General features: G+C 37.9%; 1 protein-coding gene across 2 annotated transcripts; it reads right to left on the bottom strand.

Moving 5' to 3' along the window:
- Positions 1 to 5569: 5569 nt before the first annotated feature.
- Positions 5570 to 20889, bottom strand: LOC112575393. Of its 2 annotated transcripts, none has more exons than XM_025257234.1 (17): positions 20790 to 20889; positions 18533 to 18598; positions 18034 to 18137; positions 16368 to 16463; positions 15646 to 15759; positions 14823 to 14976; positions 14119 to 14261; positions 13574 to 13712; positions 12754 to 12970; positions 12479 to 12631; positions 11736 to 12021; positions 11335 to 11457; positions 10654 to 10948; positions 10138 to 10258; positions 8706 to 8891; positions 8489 to 8525; positions 5570 to 8175 (listed from the first exon to the last, which is right to left on the bottom strand). In XM_025257234.1, the coding sequence occupies exons 1-17, from the start codon at positions 20858 to 20860 to the stop codon at positions 7832 to 7834; spliced, it is 2649 nt and encodes an 882-aa protein (XP_025113019.1). In that variant the 5' UTR covers positions 20861 to 20889; the 3' UTR covers positions 5570 to 7831. The 2 variants fall into 2 exon arrangements, with proteins under 2 accessions (XP_025113019.1, XP_025113020.1); XM_025257235.1 differs by lacking the exon at positions 20790 to 20889 and adding an exon at positions 19632 to 19750.
- Between the last annotated feature and the right edge of the window lie 1170 nt (positions 20890 to 22059).

The following is a 22059-nucleotide window of genomic DNA, read 5'->3' as shown; positions in this document are numbered from 1 at the left end:
CGTTACAAACATTAAGGTTTCGAGAATGTTTCTAATGATAACCTGCTCTTTGCTATGTGTTTAATTTCACAACTACGACAAATTCTCCACCTTCTATATATTTTCTTTTTTGGTTTGTTTGTTGTTGTTTTCTGTCCTCTATGACGTTCTATAGTTTTCCAACCTGTACTTTTCATCAATTCGTCTAATTTCACTGTTTTAGTTTCGTTAGTCAGTCCGTGAAAGAAATTTAATAGAAAAACTTATCGCAAGACTTTCATTGTGTTCTTTTCTTCACAGGGGGCCCAACGTTAATTATGGAATACTGTGAGGAGGGACAACTCGATCAATGGCTCGCTGTCCAGAGACAGGCAGTTAGCGATGACGTCATGGAGAATCTCTTCCGGTTCTCGCGAGACATCGCGCACGGCATGCAGTACCTGGCATCCAAAAAGGTAGACATCCGTGCTGCAGCGATAAGACACTGTAGTATGAAATAACTGCGAGTCGCCGAGACACTGTCTATTTTCTCAGTATAACACATGTTTTGTTTTTGTTTATAAGCAAAACAGACTTCTTAGAGCCTGCCGAAACAAGATGGACAATTGTAATATAACATAGAAAATGTGAAATGAATTAGTGCTTCATTTAGACTTCCCCTTTGAATGCTCTTTCTGTAAAATATTATCGCCTTACATCTGTAAAAATGATTGTGAAGAACTTCAGGCATTCACCGTATAAAAAAATATCTCTTTTTAACCAACACAAGATCAACCACAACGCCTTACCTAGTGGAGCAACATGTACACACACCACTCTTTGGTCTGTGGTGCTAAACTGTGACAAAATCTGAAAATCATGTGAAATATGAAGTGATTGTTGATAGTGATCTGTGACGAAGTATTGTACAGTAATAAACCGTTTCCTTTCCAACATTTTCGACATGTTACGCACAAGCATTTGTAACATTTTCAACATTTTTCTCAAATTTCTAATACTAATAACCCATTACCCTACTTTCACAAGAACGGTAAACTGTAATTATATTTTTCAGATCGTGCACAACCGACTTGCAGCCAGGAACATCTTCCTCAAGGCCGTCATGGAGGTCAGGATCGCTGGCTTTGGGTCAGAGGTCAACGAAGATGATGGCAGCCATGAGCAGTCAGAAGAAAAAGTACACGCAGAAACGAAAGGCGAGGTAACTGAAGCATAAGTGGATTATCCGACAACACGATTTGTTTACGTTATCAGTATATTTTCATTTTTTTTCACATATTTCTATTAATGTTATTATGGATCCATGTGTTAAAATTCGTAATCGACTTTTCACCCACTTCTCAAAATTCTAGAGGTCTTAAGATATAAGTGTGAGGGGCAATCTTGGAACTTGAAACACTCCAGTTTCCTCGCACTTTTACATTTTAATTTCTTTAATACATTTCAAATAAAAAGGGTGTTTAAAATTTACTTATTTTAGTAGTTTTGAACAGATTGTATGACCTGAGGCAGGTAAATTAAAAAGAAAATGCTCCTTCTTCCAGAATCTCTGGTTGCTCTGTGTACTTCACTTCCGAACAAATCCAACATACCGTATTAATTAGTACGTGTATGTATGTTACAGAGCACAATATAACACAAACACGAACACCAACACGAATCACCGATATATCGTGGTTTCTCTTTGTTTTCATGCTTACAGAGAGGACGAGAAGTATATGTATTGTCTTTATTATTAAGGGTGAGTGTAAATAAAAACAAAGCGCATTTCACTTGTGTTGACAGAAGACTGCAAGAATCCCAATCAAGTGGGCAGCACCGGAAGTGCTGATGAACAAGCGAGGCACGGAGAAGAGTGACGTCTGGTCGTACGGGATTGTTCTCTGGGAAATCTTTAGCATGGGTAGGTCAACGTGGTTCTTACGTTCATAAATGTACTTGGAAAATGTCAGCATGGACTGCGTGGTGCACAAAACTGTGTGCGCCTGCAGTTGTGAATTAGATTCTTAGATGTCTAGATAAAAAAGTGAACTCAAAAATGACTCTACAAGTACAAAATACCCATTCTACTATACGACATAAGCGATGTGTTGGTTGAGCGGTTCTAACTATTCTTCATTAAAACAAAGTAGTAATGTGCTCGTCAACTAAAATAAAAAATAGAACAATAAAAAAACTGTCACTTTCCTTACGGCGAACGCAGCAAATATTTGTTCTTGTTAAGTAGATGTATATATAATTTCAGGCCGACTGCCGTATTCCAACATGCATTCTGCCGACCTTGGCCGAAGATTTTGGGAGGCTACCGCATGGACAAGCCTGAATTTTGCGATGATATGTGAGTAGAATACCTTCACTAGCATTGCATTCTATTTCCTTCCATAACGCCAGAGGAATGTCAAAGTACAATACACTACGTTTTATTTAATTTTCTTTAATTAGACAACAGTCCTTTGATGTACAAGTTAAGTTTTCTTTACTATATTTTATTTTGTTAGTCCCGCTCTTTCTTTTTCCAATGATTATCATGATGATGATAATGATCTTTTTTTCAGTCACTACCAGGTGATGAGGGACTGCTGGCAGCACAAGCCCAACAAACGACCAACCTTCCACACCATCCACTCCACGCTGTCCAAGCAGTTCACGAACAGGACCGACGCCGGGTTCTACTACGACACCAGCGGCATTGAGAATGCTCTAAACAAGAAACGATGAATTTCACTGACCAGAACAAAAGCAATGACACTGGAAGGCCCACTCATGTGTCATTTCCAGTGTAGCTGACCAACAGAAAAATAGGGTACAACTGGAATTTGAAGCAGATATCGCCAGTGGGGAAGGATGAATGTGAGGACACTTAGCTATATGGTCCTTGCATAACACAGGACGCATTGTAATTGTCCAAATATATGCTTTGTAGCTATAATCCTTATATCTATCCATGTAACTTGTGTTATAGTAATTATACCATATGTCAGACAATCTTTGATCGTAATTGAGCAGACATTGATGATTGTTTGGTTTATATCCAAGAAAAGTAGATGGCGTTGACCTAAAAGTTATCCTGTTATGCAAAGTTATATAAAGTCTAATTTTTATTTAACTGATTTAAGGTTTGAAGCATATTTAGTGCGATATATATATATATATAATTCGACATAATCTTCGATATAAATTGCTAGACAATAATATAGATATATGCGGTTTGAGTAAAATTATGATTTGTATACAAAGGGGAAGACAAGAAGAGAATAGACGAAAGGTTATTGTTATTTGTGTAGCTTTTGACTGCGCATCGTCAACTACCTACTGGCTGCCGACATTTACTGCAGGCTTTGTGTGTTTAATATGCATATAAGTATATGAACTAGTAACGTATATAACTGTTAAATCATATTTGAGTTCATAAGTTTATCTCTTCGCAAAATTGGTCACACATTGAAGCATACTTAACACCATGCGAGCGACGCACACAGTTTCTTTCAATATCATTCCACACACACGAGCGCACAAATGCACATGATACACATAAAGCAAAATACATGCTTATGGCACCTTGAACGCTGTTGCTTTGACAACAAGCAAGTATTTTCTATGCTACTACATATTTTGCAAATTTTGAGTTATGTTGTAGCATCCTGTCAATCAGTCATGAAGAAATGGTGAGGACAACAAATCGAGTCTTGTATGTCCTCTATCAGTTGGTCATCATGGCGATATACTGTCTTGTGTAGCTGTATGACTTAATAAATACGATTATTTTATACTTTGTGAAGTATATATTCGAAATCCTTAATCTCACTGGAAATTAGAAATTTGATGGTATGTAATCATTTCTCAAAATGTTTGTCATTCTTGTCCTGACGACCTAGTTTCTATTATGTAAGACACTTGAGTGTCCAGGTTTTAAAGTAATAATGATAGTAATACAGCGAATTTACGATTTACAATTTGAGTCTTTTGATTTAATTAGCTTATTTGGGAAACCTCATATTATGAGGAGTGTGTGTTCTTTCATATACTGGTGCATACTAGTTTCTTATAATGCCTACAATCATATTTTATCAACGGAGTTTTGTAATTTTAGTGATTCTCCCGACCCTCAAAAAATATTCAGCGCAATCATCAATGCAATATTCTTTCTCGAAAGTAATGGACAGATTAAAAAATATTTTAGTGACCTCATGATTTCAACTTTCAGTAAAATTAGTCGGGATTTATGTATTCTGAAAGGAAAATTAAATACTTGGTTCATGTTTACAGCTGTCATTGTTTTAGCATACATGATGGCTAGTGATTTAGTTTTTTGTGCCCAAATACTATGGATAAGTAAAGCTGCAAGATAATGGTAGTAATGGTGTGGCATAAAGCTTCTCACAAAATGACAGTTCCTTTTTACTTATAATTTCTACAATGTGAAGTAAGAAATTCTAACGAGGATGAGAACAGTTGCCACCAGAAGACGTTTGACTGAACAGTTTTCTTTTCATCCTCCTTTTCTCGGTTTATCGGCCATTTTTACCAAAATCTATCTGCATAATGACTCATTGTTTTTTTATTTATTAATTTGCTTCTTCCTTCCTTTTTTCGTTCTTCCTTGATGCGGTCCAGTGACGCAACGGTTAGTTAGAGCCTGTAACCAATACAGTGAGGATCAGCTGCCCTCGGTTCAGAACTCGTCTCGGGACAGCTGAGTTTTTTTCTTTATTGTATGATTACCAGGCTGGCTGCTTTGTCGTGATAAAGCGTTGGTCGCTGGCTCAGTGTGAAACACCAAACATGGAAGTGGTGAATCGTGCCAAATACCAGCGTTGTGCTAGGCGGCAAACTACCAAAGCTAACAGAAGACAGCAGTAATCAAATGTAAAGACAGAGTAAGCGGTTCCTGTAAACAGAACATGATTAAAATGCCTTTGCAATTCCTTTTACTTTGAATATGATTTTAATACAAGTAGACAGAGTGAGTGGTTGAGTAAACTGAAAGACACCAAACAGGTCTACAATGTTAACAGTGGACAAATATTTTGGCTTGTTGACATGGAAAATGAAAACACTTACAACAGGTGTACCAACCACCAAAAGTAATTCAATGGGTAAATAAATTATGAAATTTTAAGCATACCATTTATTGTTAAAGTTGACAGTCTATATACAAGCACATTAGATGTGTTTTTTTTAAAATTAAAATATTTACGTGATGCTATTTGAAAAAAAAAACGATCAAGTGAAGAATGAAATTAAAAAATAAATACCACAGAAATATATTACGCGCTAACTCAAAGTGATGACCAAAGGTCGATAATCATTAATAATGTTCTAGTGAATAATAGAGTGTGGCGATGAGTTCGTGCGTCCATTTGCGTGCATGTGTATGGAGGTTTGTGAGCGTGTGTGCGTGTCTGTATATGTATGCACTGACCTATGTGTGAGTGTGTTTGTTTGTGTGTGCGTGTGTGATTATTTTTTTAAAACAGGTACAACTCAGGGCTTCTGCTAAGGCTAAATTCTTTGGGGTCCCAGGGACCCCTTCTTCAGATTTTTAAGGGGTCCCTGTTCTTCGCCCAAATTTGAAGGGGACCCCATTGACGAAAATTGAGGGGGTCCTCCGAACTTTTAATGCGTACTGTACGCAATTTTTTGCGTAAGCAGAAGCCCTGCAACTGTACCTAAATTGAAGGACAGGTAAACAAACAGAAGACCGGTATCTGTTTTAGTCTCTTTGATGACCTAGCTTGTAAGGTAATGGTAACTATCTGCCACTGTTCGGTGAATTCATAATAATATCAGATAAAAGAGATGTAGCATAGAAAACAGAACTGAAAAGTGACCATAACCGATCTCTGTTGATCTAGAGGTCTAGGTCTGTCTGCACCCGTTTATGTGCACACTTTTGTTGCAGCTGAATGAAAAATTTCAACAGAGTTTACTGAACGCCGCATTCCACAAACGTTCAAACAATAAAGAATATATATGATGATATCATGTTATCAAACTGTGAGCCCTGTCTAAAAGCTTAATCATATTTTATAATTACAGTTTATATCTCTGAATATCACTTCTAAGAATTAAAGCCTTTCATATAGGAATTGTTACTGGTTTTAAATTGAGCAGATTTGCATAATAAAGCATAAAGAATTATGTCCTACCCGAAAGCAACAGTCTTCTGATGAGCTGTTTTTCTTATTCTGTTGTTTAACCTTCACTGCACTTGGCTCTCCATTGTTTTATAATGTCAGCATGTTGATTGTCTGAAGTAAAAAAAAATTATCTTAGTATTGCATTTAACATTAAACACAGCCATTAATATTATTGTAATTTTGAAATATTATCATATTAATTCTAGGGACTCCACTGTATTGCACTGAAATCTCAATATGATTTGCTAAGGTCTCTGCTGATAAACTCATGTGAAAACATTTTTTTATGTACTTTATTATTTTAAGATTTCATATTAAGAAACAGAAGACAGGGGACTTCTTTACAAAGATATGAATAAAAAACCAGCCTTTTATTTCATAAAAAGAAAACCAATTTTAAAATATAATGCAGCAAATGCTAGCACAGCAATGGTAACTTTTTACACTTGCAGTTTAATGCTAACATTTCTAACACATTAGACATGTACTGTTTATGTGTACATGTTTATTATAATTAACATATATAAAGATATTGTTGCGTATATGCAGTCTTATATATACATAGTAATTTGTCTAAAAATAATGAGAACAGCAGTAAATACAATAGCATTCCTGACACTGACCTGTTTATGCTGCAGTCCTTCGATGATTGAAACTCATCTGTCACATACAATCTTCTTTCTTTTTCGAGCAATTTATTGCCGAGTCCGTTGGTAAAGCACTCGTCAACAAAATGCGTTAAACACGTGTTCCAGTCTTTAGGCTCCCAAAGCTTTTTCGCTTTGGGATCGGGTCTTTTTATTCATATAGCCCACTCTTTTCGTAAGACTCTTTCTTGGAAATTTGTGAAAAGGATCTTTTTAGTCTTCTCAACTTTTTCTTAGCAATCGGATCCGGCACATTCTCTAGGCATCGCTTATCTGTTCTGCTACTAAAACTCACACACAGATGTCGTACGGCCACGTGACGCACAACGAATTTTCGGTACAGCAAACGAAAGAGTCTCTCGTAATTAATATTATTAAACACATCAACATATATAACCTTGAAGTTTTTGCATATGAACAGACAAAATAAATGAGATTTAACATTCTTATACTCATTATGAGTTTCTAAACAACTTTAGTTTGCCTTGAGAATCCCCTTAACTTTATGAGTAACTTTTAGGTCCATGATGTAGCTGTTGATTAAGCTTCTTTGATATTATCTTTAACGTTCAGAGTAAAGCGAAAAACTCTTTTTTGTTTTCTTATCTTTATGCTTAGTCTTATTGTAGGGGTATATTTTAAATAACAATAATTGTTTTCTTCTTATTTATCGGGTTATAGATATGTAGATGTGAGCATACATTCGTATGAGGTACCCGTCTTAAATATGTTTGCGTTAACTGTGTTGAAGTCATAGTGTTACTTGTCTGTGAATTGTAAGTGTCACGTTTATAATATCTCTTCTGTTATCTTTTTTAGAAACTGTTTTCATGCTTCTGACAAAGCCTTCTGCCAGCTGACTTAAATCGTCTCTGTTACTTACTAAAAGCAATATTTGTAACCTGGCAATTGTCTATGTATAAATGTCTTTAAGCTAGGCTGTACCCTGAAGAAATCGTCTGAAAAAGGGCTAAAATTACACTTGAATTGGCTGAGAAGTAACAATGGTTTCTAGTCGTATGTTTTACCAGTTAAGGTCATATGTACTACCTGTCTTAATGTCGTCTATCGTCTGTTGATGTCCGTGTAACCTGACTTGAAGATGCGTGTCTCACCTATCTTGGAGACTCCTGTGCTGCCTTTGACGGCACTACTTGTATTGAAGGACACGGATTCACTGTCACTCTGCTGGTTGCCCTCATATTCCGTGACCATGTGGATGGTGTAGAAGGTATCTGAGTCAAGGCCGGTCAGGGAGAATTCAGTCGCATCCTTGTGCACCGGAACCTTTCTGTCGTTAGCAATGACCCACAATGCAGTGCGTTTGAAGCAAGATGGCGGGAATGTCCAAGTTACCATCACACTGTCGCCCGTAATAAGAGACACGTTCACATTCTGCGGTGGGAAATCTGCACCGGAAATGGAACACCACTTGTGAAAGTATTGCTGAAAGTTTCTGTCTACTTTTCTATTAAGCTTAACCTTTACGTCAAATGACTAAGGCTTTTTAATAAAGCATTAGTGCAGTTTCTTTATCTCAAAGATGCAACAAGAGAATAGTACAATAGTAAAATATAATAATTAAAGGGAAAAAAACAAAGTAGTAAAAATATCAAAAAGCAAATATAGCAGTGGCAGAAAGAACCGAAAAGAAAGTAAAGAACAGCAAGAAGAATTTAAAATAAAAGTAAGAAAAAAAAAACAAGTCAGAATAAATCTTACATTCCCTCGTCCCGTTCAGCTCTGTAATATCCTGCTTCTGCAAAAACCAAAATGAAAGCTTGATTACTATTACTGCTATTGCTAACTGTGATAATGGTGTAGGCAAGACAGTGCCAACAATGAAGCAATACAGAGGAAATATCAATAAAATGATTTCTGTGCTTTCATTCTTCGTGAAATACATTATCTGCCTGACAACATAAATGAAAGTGCATACCGTCCAGGTAAGCCTGGTAACAAGACCCGCCATGTTGGTGACGTCAGCTGTAACGGTAATACTCTCCGTTGACAGGTTTTCCTTCTCCACCATCATGTGACAGTTGCTGAACGCGTATGATTGGTTAAAGAAGAAGCAATGGCCAGTAGGTGTACAGTCGCATCTGGTGAAATCCCGAGAACAGCTCTGACGGTGGACAGAAATGAAGATTTCTTAATTCCATTGCAAATGTCTATTAACGATCTCCGTTTGAAACAGTCTTATCATGAGATAAATAGAAATGGGGCTTAAGTGTTAATGCTGCACATGTCTCCTGCACAACTCAAGCGAACACACAGTTAAACGGACTCATGTGGAGTGGGAGGAGGGAGTTGTTCGGTTGCGTTACTTGGGGGAACTAACGGTCATCCTCTGTTGGTGCCAAGCCATTTCAAGGGGACAGAGGCCAGGAATGTCTCGATGCCGTTATCTCCCCTGGAGATCAATCAGAGACTGTGAGCCGCGGACGTCCACTAACCTTGCGTCCCTTGATTGTAAGGCTGCGGTGTACCAAGTGTGGGACAATCATGGTCGATTTTATTTATTTATAGGTGTCGGAAGTGATACGTGGTGACTGAAAGGACGTGTGTCGTGTCTCAGTGCCCTCCACGTAGCAAGAGACATTTGTGTGATAAGATAAGTGACGAGTGTGGAAACGAACGAGTGTAGCGCCTGGTGTGTGGTAATTAAGTTAAGTACACCCACGACTCATATTACTTGGATTAGGAATAACGAACGCTGTGGGCTTTGAATCAGATTGCTTTATCTTTGTTGGAAAGATTTCGGCACATCTGTCCATTTTGCGTACCCGTTTCCCAAGTTCTACGACAATAAGTCTTTCATGAGCATTGTAAACAGCATAGGCATTTAAAACCTCATTATTACCAATTATCTCATGGGTCATACGCTTGTCCGCGCTTTCCATCTGTAAGAAATCGTTGTGAAGAAAGTTTATACTTCCTCACCGGAACAGAAAATAAATCGATACCTTAATTAAAGCACTCTCTGAAAAAGCATTTCAGGCTACCTATCACTATCTTATTAATCATAATAATTTAATAATAAATAATATTTCCCTATTGCATCCATAGTTCTCTCATTATAGTTTAGCGAAGTTGTGACAATGAATGTGTTGACAGATTGCCGGCACTTGTTGTAGTAATTAACAGACTGCTGCGAATAAGTTATGCAGTTTTAAGAACTAAAATGGCATTGCATTTAAACGTCCTAAGAGGAAATCTCAAAAAAAAAGAAAACAAAAAACAAGAGCCATTAGTGACAAGCGAGCAGGTTTTATCAGTTAGAACTTAATTATATAAATCAGTCACACATACCCCTAACCCAACCAACGCAAAAACTTTATATCCTCTGTCACATAAAGTTATGTTAGCACCTGTTCGTCGGCGCTTATTCCGGGTACTTTCTCTTGGTAGAGGACAGCCCCGCTGCCACGTCTAAATGTCCACAGCACGTAGGCGACACCAGACTCCTTGTCTTTTGCCGTCAGGTCAAACCTACATATTTTTATATTGTCACATGTCACACTTTAAACAAAACAAAAAAAAAAAACAAAATCCAGAAAGTATACAAAGGTGACATCCTCAGTTACCATCGTAGTCGTCACCAACATGATTATCGACGACGATATCATTGTCGCTCTCGCCATTATTCTTATCATCGTAATCAATATCGCTGTTATCGTTATAATCAGCGTCATCATTAATGTCGTCGTTATCTTGATTATAACTGTTGCCGTCATCATCGCCATCTTTGTCAATCGTTTTAGTCTATTGTTTTCGTCGCCCATCATCATCATCATCAGTGAATCACTCAGTAGTCTAGATGACAGTAGTTCATCGTAGTCTAAATATAACTATGGACTTTCTAACAGTCACACTAACAGACTTACGAAGAGCTAAAATCCACTCCAGGAACAGGCACGTTCATATACAGCCTCAAATTTTGCACAACAGGGGGCGAGGTGTCAAAGGTCACTTGAGTGCGCTCGATCCTCTCGTTGCCCATGACATCTGTGGCCTTGACCCACACGGTCACCGTGTCGGCCTCGCTCGGTCTGAGGTCCAGAGGCAGGGTGTATGTTGTGTTGAGTCCGAGGTCAGTCCAACCAGAAGGAGGAACGGTCGGCGTCAGAGACTGATTCCTTCCTCCATCATGATCCTTCGCAAATCCTGCTTTAAAATTGGCTGAAAATAAAGAAATTTTAATATACTAACAATTTCAATGTTATTATGATTATTTTTATTTTTATGATTCTTCTTCTTCTTGAAGACCTCCAAAAGACATGACTCATGCGTTAAGGATATAACGACTATCAACCAACACGGTTAGAACAAAGTTAGAAGCAAGACGCAATGTTTTGTGCTACAAAAACGACGCATTTTTGAGCGTCCCTTTATATCAACCCGACCTTAAAAGTAGAAATAATACGGTCGTGGACTTGCTATTTCTCTGTACGCAAGTGTTGGGAGCTGTGTGTGGCATAACATCTCTGAGAAATTACATGATAGTAGTTCATCTTTATCGGAAATGTTAGGAATTAATAAACCTCCTAACGTTTATTCCAACTTACTTATTCCCCTTTTATTAGTAATGGCGTCCACTGTTCGTCTCCCCTGGTGATCATCTAACGGCCCGTATCGAGGAATGTTTTTCTTTCCATTTTCCAGCTGTGTAGGGTAAACAAGAACCTCACCTGTTAAAACGATTTTCAGACATCAAAAAAGCACGAAAAACGAAAATATTTATATAAATGGTCCATTGCTTAAGAATGTATTCATGAGATTTTTATATTATTTATAAGATATTCTAAACACTTGTAAGGGTTAAATCGTTTGATGTATGTAGGAGAAACATCAAAAATCATCAAAAGAACCAGGTGACATTGTTCAGAGACTTCTCAATAAATGAAGCTACAATGTGAAATAATCATTCAGATTATGTTTCTCAAGGACTGAATCACTGCTAACTTACCGAGCAACGCATTGTCTTCGTGGAAAGCATTCCGGAAGTAGTTGGTCCAGTTGACACTCACAGGTGTACTGAGGCTGCTCTGGTAACTGTAGTTACTGGCATCACTGGCAGAGGTCACGTAGAGGCGGTAGCTGGGGTCAGAGGTTATTTGCGAGCTGGGGTCGTACAGACAAAGTCGTCGGACGTACTTGGTGTTGTTGGCCTTGTCGCCTGCTTCTAGGATAATGGCGTACATACCCGGCTCTGGTGGCGTGTATTCCTGGGTGGTGTAGTTGGCTTCGAAAACCTGATAGATCCAAACGTATTTCTCGTTATACAGTCAGAGACTATTGTCCAAACTAACGAAATGCATTTATTACTATTTGAAAGGGTCTTTAAATAGCGAAAGAAAAAGATTGTTTATTATCAGAGAGAGCAATATCTTAATAATAATTTTACCTTTAACCATTTACGCGCTGAACAAATTGATTTTATAAGAGACTTACAAGAATTAGTTGTAAGGCATGTCCTTAAACACTTGTATGAATGCTAAATAAAAAAGGAGAGATGTAATAGGAAGTATGGCCATTGCAGAAATGAGTTATTGGGTTGCAAGGCAACAGAGTAAAAAGGTGTGTGATCGTTTAATGCCAGAATTAATAAGCCGACAGACAGGAAGACTCTACGCTCTGGCCTCACAGATGTATAACATGTCGCGAGTGAGTGCGTGCGTGAGTGAGTGATACGCCTACTTTCAGCATCACCTCACGGTTGATGAGAGGTAGCAGCGCTCTGTCCACCCGGATTTCGAGCTTGTTGTCCGTTGTTCGCGTCATCTTGAAGACCTCCATAGAATACCGATACACTTTGGAGTCGTCGTCAGCCCATCCTACCCAGGAAATTCTCAGAGGCTCTAACTGTAAATTATGCAATAATCTTTTAATTATGTATAAATCAACAGGCAAACAAACAAGCATTCAAAAGCTAACAAGGGAAGACCCCCGAAGAAAAAAAATAGATGTAGTGAAATTGTTCTTACTTTAGTTATGTCAGGAATATCAAGGATGGTCTCCCCTGAGCGACAGTTATTAGTTTCGTCACAGTGGTATGGCGGCCTGAAGTCAAAACGGAATTCCACTGAAAGACTGTTGTTGATGGGGTGGTAAGTCTGAACTGTGTAGCTCCTCGGGGGGTTGTAGTTCCTGTCCAAAAGTTCTCGGTATCCTCCTCCTTCTGTGCGAAATGTGATCCTGAGACTGCAGGACAGCCAAGCAGTAAATATGATTTGTGACATGTCTGTTAGTTCATCTTCAACCTTCAAACGATAATGAAATTAATGTCTATGGCATCGTTTATTACATTTAAGTCCCAGTAGTCGATAAAACTGCTCTTTTTTTTTAAAAAAATGGGGATTTTCTTCCACTGCCATCAATCTATGCAAAACGCAAGAACTTGTCAGACACCAAACGAATCCTGAAAGAGCGAAAGCACAGGAGCTTTTTTGAAAATTAATTTTCCTGTCGTTTTCCCATTTCCTACAAACGTTTTTTTTCTTTATTCTTTAGCTTTCATTTTTTTCCTTTGTTATTTTCTTTTTTCTTGCTTTGTGTTTTCTCTTTCCTCATTTCTTATTCCTTATTTTGCTTAGTTCACTTTATTATTTTTATTCCTACTTACTACTTTGTAAACTTTTTTTGCCTTCTTTCCTTCATAACTTTCTTCTCTTTTCTTTTTATTCTTTTTTCGAATAGATTCAATAAAAGTTCTTATCTGCACTTCTTTAACAGATCAATTAAAAGTATACCACTCCTTTTATCTATTTATTAGTTATTAACCAACCACTTCATGGCAATACTCACAAATCGCCATGATCCAGATGCCAATCAAAGTTAGTGATGTGAAGGTTGCATTGATAGAAGTCGCTTACAGGTCGTGTACTGGAGGCCAGCTGTTCACATGGAAACGTGTTGTTCAAGGACGAGAACCTCGGCTGTGAAGCTGAAACAGTTTGGAAGACCATTCCTTTTGCAATGTCATGTTAGTCTCAGCTCTTGTTCTTGTTATTTGGTTCCTCTTTGTCTTTTCTGTATTTGATTTTTTTGTTCGTTTAGTACGGTTGTTTATTCTTTTATAGTTCATAGGTTATTTGTTTGTTATCCTGTCCCTCGTATGTTGTCCATGTTTCGTTCTTGTTCTTAAGCGCTAAAAGCATGCTCCGTAGGAAAGTGAGTATGCGTTTTACAAATTTTGCATTATTATTATTATTTATTATCATTTTCTTTACTGTGTTACTCCGTTGTTTTAAATTAAGCCCAAGTGTTCCATATTAAAATCCATTTATGTTGTAAAGTAACATTGTTTTACTTTAAGAAATATTCTGCGAGCTACGATAATCACAACTCACGATAAACTGGTCGTTTGGACAGCCAGACCTCCACCTGACCGCTGACCACCCCGAAGCCTGCGTTACCGATGTAGTTGGGTTTTAGAGGCAGGTCTGGCATGAAGAACTGACTGCTGCAGTTCGTCTCCAGACGGTTGAAGTCTCTGGACAGAACAAAAGTAGCCGCTAAACTTCACAAAGCGTTCAAGGGCAGAAATAAAGCAAGTAAAGCTTTGTGGTAGCATGGAAACATCAAGATTTGTCAAGATAGCATTTTGAATACGTGACATGTTCTTACTTGAAACTTAATCTGCTTGCTGAGGAACTAACCGAAAAGTGAGGGAAGGTAACCAGCTTCCAAACGAACATTAAACATAACTAAATACATGACTTTAATTGTCAAAAGTCAAGTGTTCTTCCACTGGTATTACTTAGAAAACAAGAGGTTGTTTATCTATAACATCCGAAATGAAAACAAAATGTATGATTCATTTTTATGAGAAACCATTTATTCCGATTATTTTTCCCAATGTCTTTCTTCATCAATGGAATATTTCCTTGTGTCTGTGTGTGGCTTTTTGTTGTTGTTTTTGTAAGGATTGTGGGGTTTGAAACAAACAAACGCTAGCATTAAAATCAACAAAACTTTTCCATACAGAGGAGGAAAGAAACATTTAAGGAACAAATGAGTGGGGGCAGTGACGAATTTAGAAAGGTGGCCATACTTCTGATTGGACCACCAGAAATCCATCTCAGTCTTCTGGGTGGAGTCGGCCATGATGTAGTAGGATTCATTTGGTGACGCCGTCCCGCGAGGCCAGTTAGACATGCGCACTTGCATCTGATAGATCTTGATGTCCGTGTTCCTGTTGTCTTCAACTATGTGGAGGGAATTAAAGAGACATATAATTGAAATTAAAAGTCCACATTTTTTATACCACTAAGTTACGAATACCTTAGTAAATGTAAGGAAACAATTGAACATTTCAAAATATCTTTGAGCGGCAATTGTTTTGGAAAAGAACAGTAGAGAGCGAGGCAAAGGACATGGGAACCACACGGGCCCCACTGAAGGGAACTGCCCAAAACCGGGTCCACTGACGAGGTGTTGTGGCCCTATGCTCCTCGAGGAGTAACAAGGACTAAACTAAACAGACCCACCACAAATGCCAATTGCAAAAACAAAACATTGATGTATAAAAGACAAAACCTTTTACCTACTTGTAAAAGCTTCCCTGCCCTATGATTCTATTTGTCCTACATTTGCTAACTTTTCAACAGTTTTTCTCATTTGAAATTAACCTTTTCTGATATAGTTCTGTTAACAGAGGTAAAAAAAATGTAAAAACAAGATGGTGTAAGAAACATGGAAGTATATCATTTTTAAAAATCTATATTTCTTCTTTCTTCTTTTTTATTTTTCTTTCTCTTTATTTTTCTTTCTTTACAGTACAATTCGGTCTTTAACTATTAATAGTCACTCTGACTGTACACATGAACACAGCAGAAGAAAGACTGTCGTTGCTAGCCACGCTGGGCGAGTCTTACTTGTCAGACAATTCTCACTGCGGGTTGTTGTAGTTGTGAAGCCACTGGTGCAGTCACAGCTGTCTGATGCCACACACGTTCCCGGGTAACAAGGACTCAGGTGAGAACACACACCTGTAAGGTATTGAAATGAATAAACTCACGTCAAGTCCTGTAATACTCGTTAAGGGGTTATGTCGTGTGATAGGTGACATTAAAGAGAAATAATGGTCGACATATTCACTTTATATTTATAGTCATTAATTTATCTACATGCATGCCAATGACAAATTATGATGATAATGAGATTTATGTAGCGTATTTTTTCCACATGGAGGTGATCTCGATGCACTTTACAAGATGTAAAGGAAAATAGGTAGTGATGCCGCATCTTAGAAAAAGTGGCATCAGAATCTGGCAATTATCCAAACACACATTAAATAAAATTGAAACTAAATTGTGAGGACGGGTTAGGAAGATAGAAAAAAATGAAGAAAGTGAAAACAATATATCTGATTCCAGGATGAATAAAAAGTTAGAGAATTTGATAAAGATTTCTAATTTGTAGATTTCTTTCCTAAGAGAATAAATCACCAACTGTCACAGTAGACAGGCAGCCAGCCAAGCAGACATTCCAGCAGATATTTAGACAGATAAAGATTGAAAGAGGATAGTGGACTAGTGGACCACTTGTACCAGGACAAGAACCATAGAAAACATTGTCTGAGAGTACTATTACTTACTGCCGTCACAGAACTGGCCAGAGTTCTGTATCTGACACTGACAGGTGTTTGGTGCAATGCAAGTTCCACCGTTCTGGCATGGTGGAGTACAAATTGCTGGAATAGTCGAAAACCAAATGGCTTTAGCATATCTTTAAGATATTAAGATAACCTAAGTCATTGCCATAGGTATTAAACTCCATTATTACCACTATTCCCTGCTTTGAAATGTATTCCACTCCTTAGTCAATATGGTCAACACTTTGAAGACATGACAAATAATCGGCAAAGCAAAAGATTGAAATACCTCATACTTCTTGAAAGTAAGTGCGTGTTTGGTACTACCATTAATCAAAAGTTGAAACAGATTTCTCTTACGTGGACTGAATTATATCTGTACAATAAATTATTTTTTCCATACAATAATTGCTGTAAATATCTGTCTCTATGTGAGTATGACTGAGTATATAAAAATGTATGTGTACATATGACAGCAAATACAAACGTATTAATTATTCATGTAAATATCATCATATCCAGGTATGGCTTATGGTTGTGTACAAATATCTCTGTACATGTAATCATTGTGTTTAATTATTTGTGTTTGTATGATTGTGTGCAAGCATGACTAACAATGTGTGCTCACATACCTCTGTGTCCATTTGACTCACTGTCTGCATACATGCATGTGTATCGTTTCGTACACCTATAAGTTATACATTCGTCTAAGGTCTTTCCATCCATGATTGTGAACATTTATATGACCACTGCCAAACAGTGTCTCATGCAAGATTGTGTGTTTTTTCTCATTCTTAACTGCGAAGTGCATGTTCGTTATAATCTCGAGAAATTCTCAGTCATGTACGTCCCTTTGAACTTTTGAATATAATCGTGATATGAACCGAAGTGGTTTCCTTCGTCCTTTATATTTTAATTAAACTTCTAAAAAAAATTTGTCGCAGAAAAATCTTTGAGTAAAAAGAATTCCACTTAAAAATTGTGTGTTGTTCTAGAAAACAAAGTGCTACTTACAAAAGAGAAATGTATGTATATGACACATTTGTTTAAGCTCACGTTGATGTCTCATAGAGGTATATGAAAGGTACCAGGGTAAGCATCATTATCTCTATGTGCATTGAGAGAGCGACCCTATAATCCATTTTCACTATATTCCTTTCCTTGTCGTCGTTATTCCATACCCATTTTGTCGAAAAAGTACTAGTTTAGTTCTGGAAAGTATAATTGCAAACGGTATACTTAGTATATAATATCAACTTTAATTAAAATTACGAGAAGACAATGCTATTTTTAATTTTTGTGTCTAAAACACATTAGTTAGTCTTGTGGACTCGGTGCTGCATGTGCAAGGAACCGAAAGTTTTGGGAGGACTTTGTCTTACACTTACGAGCAGTAAAGGATGTCCGCAAGTTTCAAGTGCTGACATTCACAACTGATCCTACTAATAAATTCTAAACTTGACACTGACAATAATAATTTGTTCTGAGTTTATTACAAAGTACACAGAAGCCCACAAGCAGGACTTTGTCCTTCGTTGTATTTAAGTGCACGTGAGTGCAACAGTGCCATTTCTATTACTTTGAGTAGTGTGTGGGGAAGTGTTTACGACAGTTAGTTAGTCCACTTGATCGTGAATTCAAGCTGACTAGTTGATCTTTGTGTACTTACGAATGTTACAGTTCTGGTCGCCTCCATTATCTCGCCACCCGGCACAGCAGATGTTATCCGTGTAGTACACCGGGTAGGTAATCGTCTCTCTGGACGTGCACCACCTAATAACAGTTTGCGCGAGGAGAGATAATTAAAGCGAGGCGGGGGGTGGGGACAGAGGGGAGGGGCGGCAAGTGTGTGAGAGGAGAGGAATGATGCAAGGGAACGACCGACAAGAACATTTAGGCAGCAACATTTGACAGGAAGGCACTAAATGATGCATAAACAAAATTTAAACAGAAAGGTATTGTAGGAGGCATAAATGTTTTTTACCGCGTGGAGGTAGAAAATTTTCTGATCGATTGTGTATTTATACATTCGAACTTATACACATAAATAAAGACACTCATTTGTTTACAGATACAATCAGATGCTCATTATACATGTAATCACACATTTATTTCACGCACGGAGAATTCAACCGCGATTCAATACACGGCAAATTATATGCACTTACATCAAGTAGCGTGTTCGACACGAACTGCGGCTCTCATAACGCACTTTTACAGTGGTGCAAACATGCCTGCCGAACAAAACAACCAAAACCATATTATTTTAGCAAGGATGCATATTTTCTGTATCACATTTCATTACAGCTGAAATTTTGAAACGTTATTTATGGGTTCATTTTAATTATTTACATTTTTAGTAAAAGCCAGTAACATTCTCATTGAGTTAAATCTTTCAAACTTTGTAATTCCATGTTTGAGAAAGTAAAACCAAACCCTCAGATCATGAGAAAAGCTATACTGCTGACTTGCTAACATCGGCTTAGACTTGGCAGCCATTTAAAGTTCCTCGCACGCTTTTGCCCACACCATTCTCGAGTACATATTTTTCACTCTTTTCTCACTATTGTTCACTTTGTCACGAACGTTTTTGTAACTAGAAATTAAGTATGTAGTAACTGAGCACCTTTCCTATGTTTAAATTGCCCGTTATAAATACTAATAAAGTTGATCAATGTCACTGTCATTGTCATTGTCATTGCCACTGCCATTGCCATTGCCATTGCCATTGTTATCATAACTAGGAACTTTAAACAGGTGACGATATCGTTTGATCTTGCCAAAAGTAGTCAATGTAAATAATATGCATTCAAGGGAAAGAATTACTTTTTAAAATAAAAGTTATATGCTCTGTTAGCGTCAAATGATAATCAGAGATTAAAATATTTGCCTCATGGTTCAACGAAGCGTGAAACAGTCGTTCATGTACACCAGAAGCAATACTTGTTAATTACGAATTGTAGACTTAGCATTTATATGCCTACGCTGCTACTGAACTGGTAGCCATTAGGAATGTGTGTATCAAACAGGGAGCAATGCCTCCTTGTGGCACCTAGTTTTCGGGGGAGGATACTCGCCAGGAACTGCAAGTCGGTTGGTTGGTTGGCTTATTTAGTAGGAAAGTGATTCCTCCTTGAGGTAATTTCGCCTTATAGGGGAAGAGAAAGGGGAAGGAAATTGGAATACCCAGAAAAAATTCCCGACGCCTAGTCCTGCGAAACTGAAAGTAAGATCAAAAAGAAAATATCTTACACTCCACTCACTCACATAGAAATTGCACCGGCATCACAGATGAGACATAATGAGAGCACTGACCCACCAAGTAGATTTATTTCCATAGGTAGGTATGATGGTTAAGTCAATCAAATCAAATCAAACTGCATTGTCTGTCGAGGAAGTCCAACACAGATTTTTTTTCTTGTGCTCACAAGCCCAACCACATAAACAAACATACTATGAGCATAACAAACATAATATGAGCAAAGCAAACATAATATAATACTATATATAATATAAGTACATTTGTACCAACCCTTTTAACAAAGAAAAATCAAAATCACACTTCAGTTATACTCAGGTTTCCGAGCAGTTGTTCAAACCATAAGAATGTGGCTTCTCGTTCACTAGAGATTTTTGTTATAAAATACTGGCAGACAAACGACCCACAAAAATTAATAGTAGAGAATAAAATAATTTCATGTATTTGCTGTAAATTTTATTATCTGAGTAATTTAAATCGGAAATGTTTTAAATGCTTGAGATCCCATCCAAAAATTCATGTATTGACTAGGTGAACATAATGTAACGTGTATTATTTCTGGTTGTGGGGTGGGTGCGTGCAGTCATTTCTAAATTCCTCAGAACACCACGGTCTCGCCCCAGTGAGCGTGTCCTGACAGCCAGAGGTCTCTGTAGTATTATGCTACAAAGTTCCCGTGTATACCCTTCACAATCATGCACAATAGTGTGAAATAATGTCACTGCGACCTTGGACAAGCGCCGAGAAATGATTTCTCGGGAAAGGCAGAAGACGACAAAGTAACACCCATACGTTCCTTTCCATACCTATATAGCGCAGCAAATGTCTCTTCCCCCCAGTCGATTGAGCTGGCAAAAACGGTTACTCCATAGAGAGCTAAGGAAGGTAAAGCTGCGAGAGAGAGGAGATGGGCACCGTCCTTCTGTAAACCCTGTCCCGAGAAAAGCAAAGTCTCTATCACCTCACTCTCCAAAGACTTGTTCATGACATTTACCCTACCTTTTTACCTTTCAGAAAGCGTCAGTGGCTTGGTAGTTAGTATATGCTACTGTTAACTAGAAGTTTACACTTTAAGACAAGAAGGTAATGAATGGATGAACGAATAGATAAATAAAATAGTTTAGGAAAGGGATCCGTTTCCCACGTGCCATACTAAAAAGTCTTACCCTGACCACGACTGTACAGCGCTGAAAGAAGCACAAGCAAGGAAAACCACTAGCACACCTGGCGCTGCCATGTTGTCATCTGCTGGTCCCGGGCTGTGGGGAGACCTTATATACCCACACCTGGGCTTCAAGAAGGAAGTTGTACAAAGGGAGCAAACGTTAGAAGCCCTCAACAAGATTTACCCGAGGCGGTGGGTGCCCTGTCAATGGTCTGTATGTTGTATATGTGCATCCATCCGTTCTTCCGTGCTGGACATGTGTCAATCTTTCTTCCATTCCGCTTGAAAAAAAAATGTTCGAGAAAGAGACCCGAGAATGTCCAAGCAAAGTGGGGAATAGATCCAGACAGCTTGACTGTAGACAAACAGAATGCATGTCCCTGACCTTTTTTCTTCACAATAATTATAAATTAAATAGATTAACACAGGACCAGATTCCCTGAATCTTTTATATGATCGTGATACGAAAACAATGACCTTTCGACTAAAAAAATAACTTTACATTTTACTTTCTCTTAACTGGATAGTTCTTTATCTTGTGTTTTGCTGGTTATTTTGTGTCAGTTCTTTACTAGGAGTATATATCTCAACTCAAGGAATTGCTGCTGTGTACATAGCAATGAAATACAACACAAATATGAAAAATAAACCCACAAAGAGAGGAAACGAGAAAGGCTGCCAAAAATACGACAAGCACAAGAAAGATACCAAGACATGGAGACATAAAAGAGCAAGATAACGGATGAGCTGAAAAACATAAGAAACAAAAAAGATCGCCGGTTCGTCATGTTTCTCATGTGAAGAAAAGAGTCACCCTTGTGTCACTGTATTCCTCAAGACCTTTGAATTGATTCCCTAGCAAAAACAAAACTACTGGTTTAGGGAGAGTCACGGGCGTTTATCAAAGGAGGGAAATAATAGTGGCCTCACATGAATGCTTTAGGAATGTGTCAGCTAACGTTTTGAACTGACGGAGCACCTGACTATTCATTAGTGGATAGAGACGCCTCCGGTTTTCAATGAAACTCTAGTTTACAGACAGTTTTAAAACCCGCTATTTACCAGTGTCCTACTTAAATACAGACCTACTTGGCTTTGAAGGCAACTTCTGACGTTCGCTACAGGTGCAAGTCCAGATGTGTGGCGCTTCTTTGAAGAGAAGGAGGGACTGGCACAATGTAGATAAAACTATTCACATGTCCATATTGATACCTTCTATTCCAATCATACAAACACAAACGACATAACATCGCGCCATTTCCCACCGTCCT

Source organism: Pomacea canaliculata, linkage group LG11 (genome assembly GCF_003073045.1).
Source record: "Pomacea canaliculata isolate SZHN2017 linkage group LG11, ASM307304v1, whole genome shotgun sequence".
NCBI classification, from domain to species: domain Eukaryota; kingdom Metazoa; phylum Mollusca; class Gastropoda; order Architaenioglossa; family Ampullariidae; genus Pomacea; species Pomacea canaliculata.
Note: the sequence above shows the minus strand (reverse complement) of the source record. Positions and strands in the feature narration are given on the sequence as shown.

Excerpts from the sequence above, each read along its gene's own strand:
- LOC112575393 (XM_025257234.1), bottom strand. The coding sequence starts at position 20,860 with ATGGCAGCGCCAGGTGTGCTAGTGGTTTTCCTTGCTTGTGCTTCTTTC. Across the intron at positions 12,022-12,478 it reads TACCTCTCATCAACCGTGAG|GTTTTCGAAGCCAACTACAC; the intron begins GTGATGCTGAAA and ends TGGATCTATCAG. Across the intron at positions 8,526-8,705 it reads TTACCAGGCTTACCTGGACG|AAGCAGGATATTACAGAGCT; the intron begins GTATGCACTTTC and ends TGGTTTTTGCAG.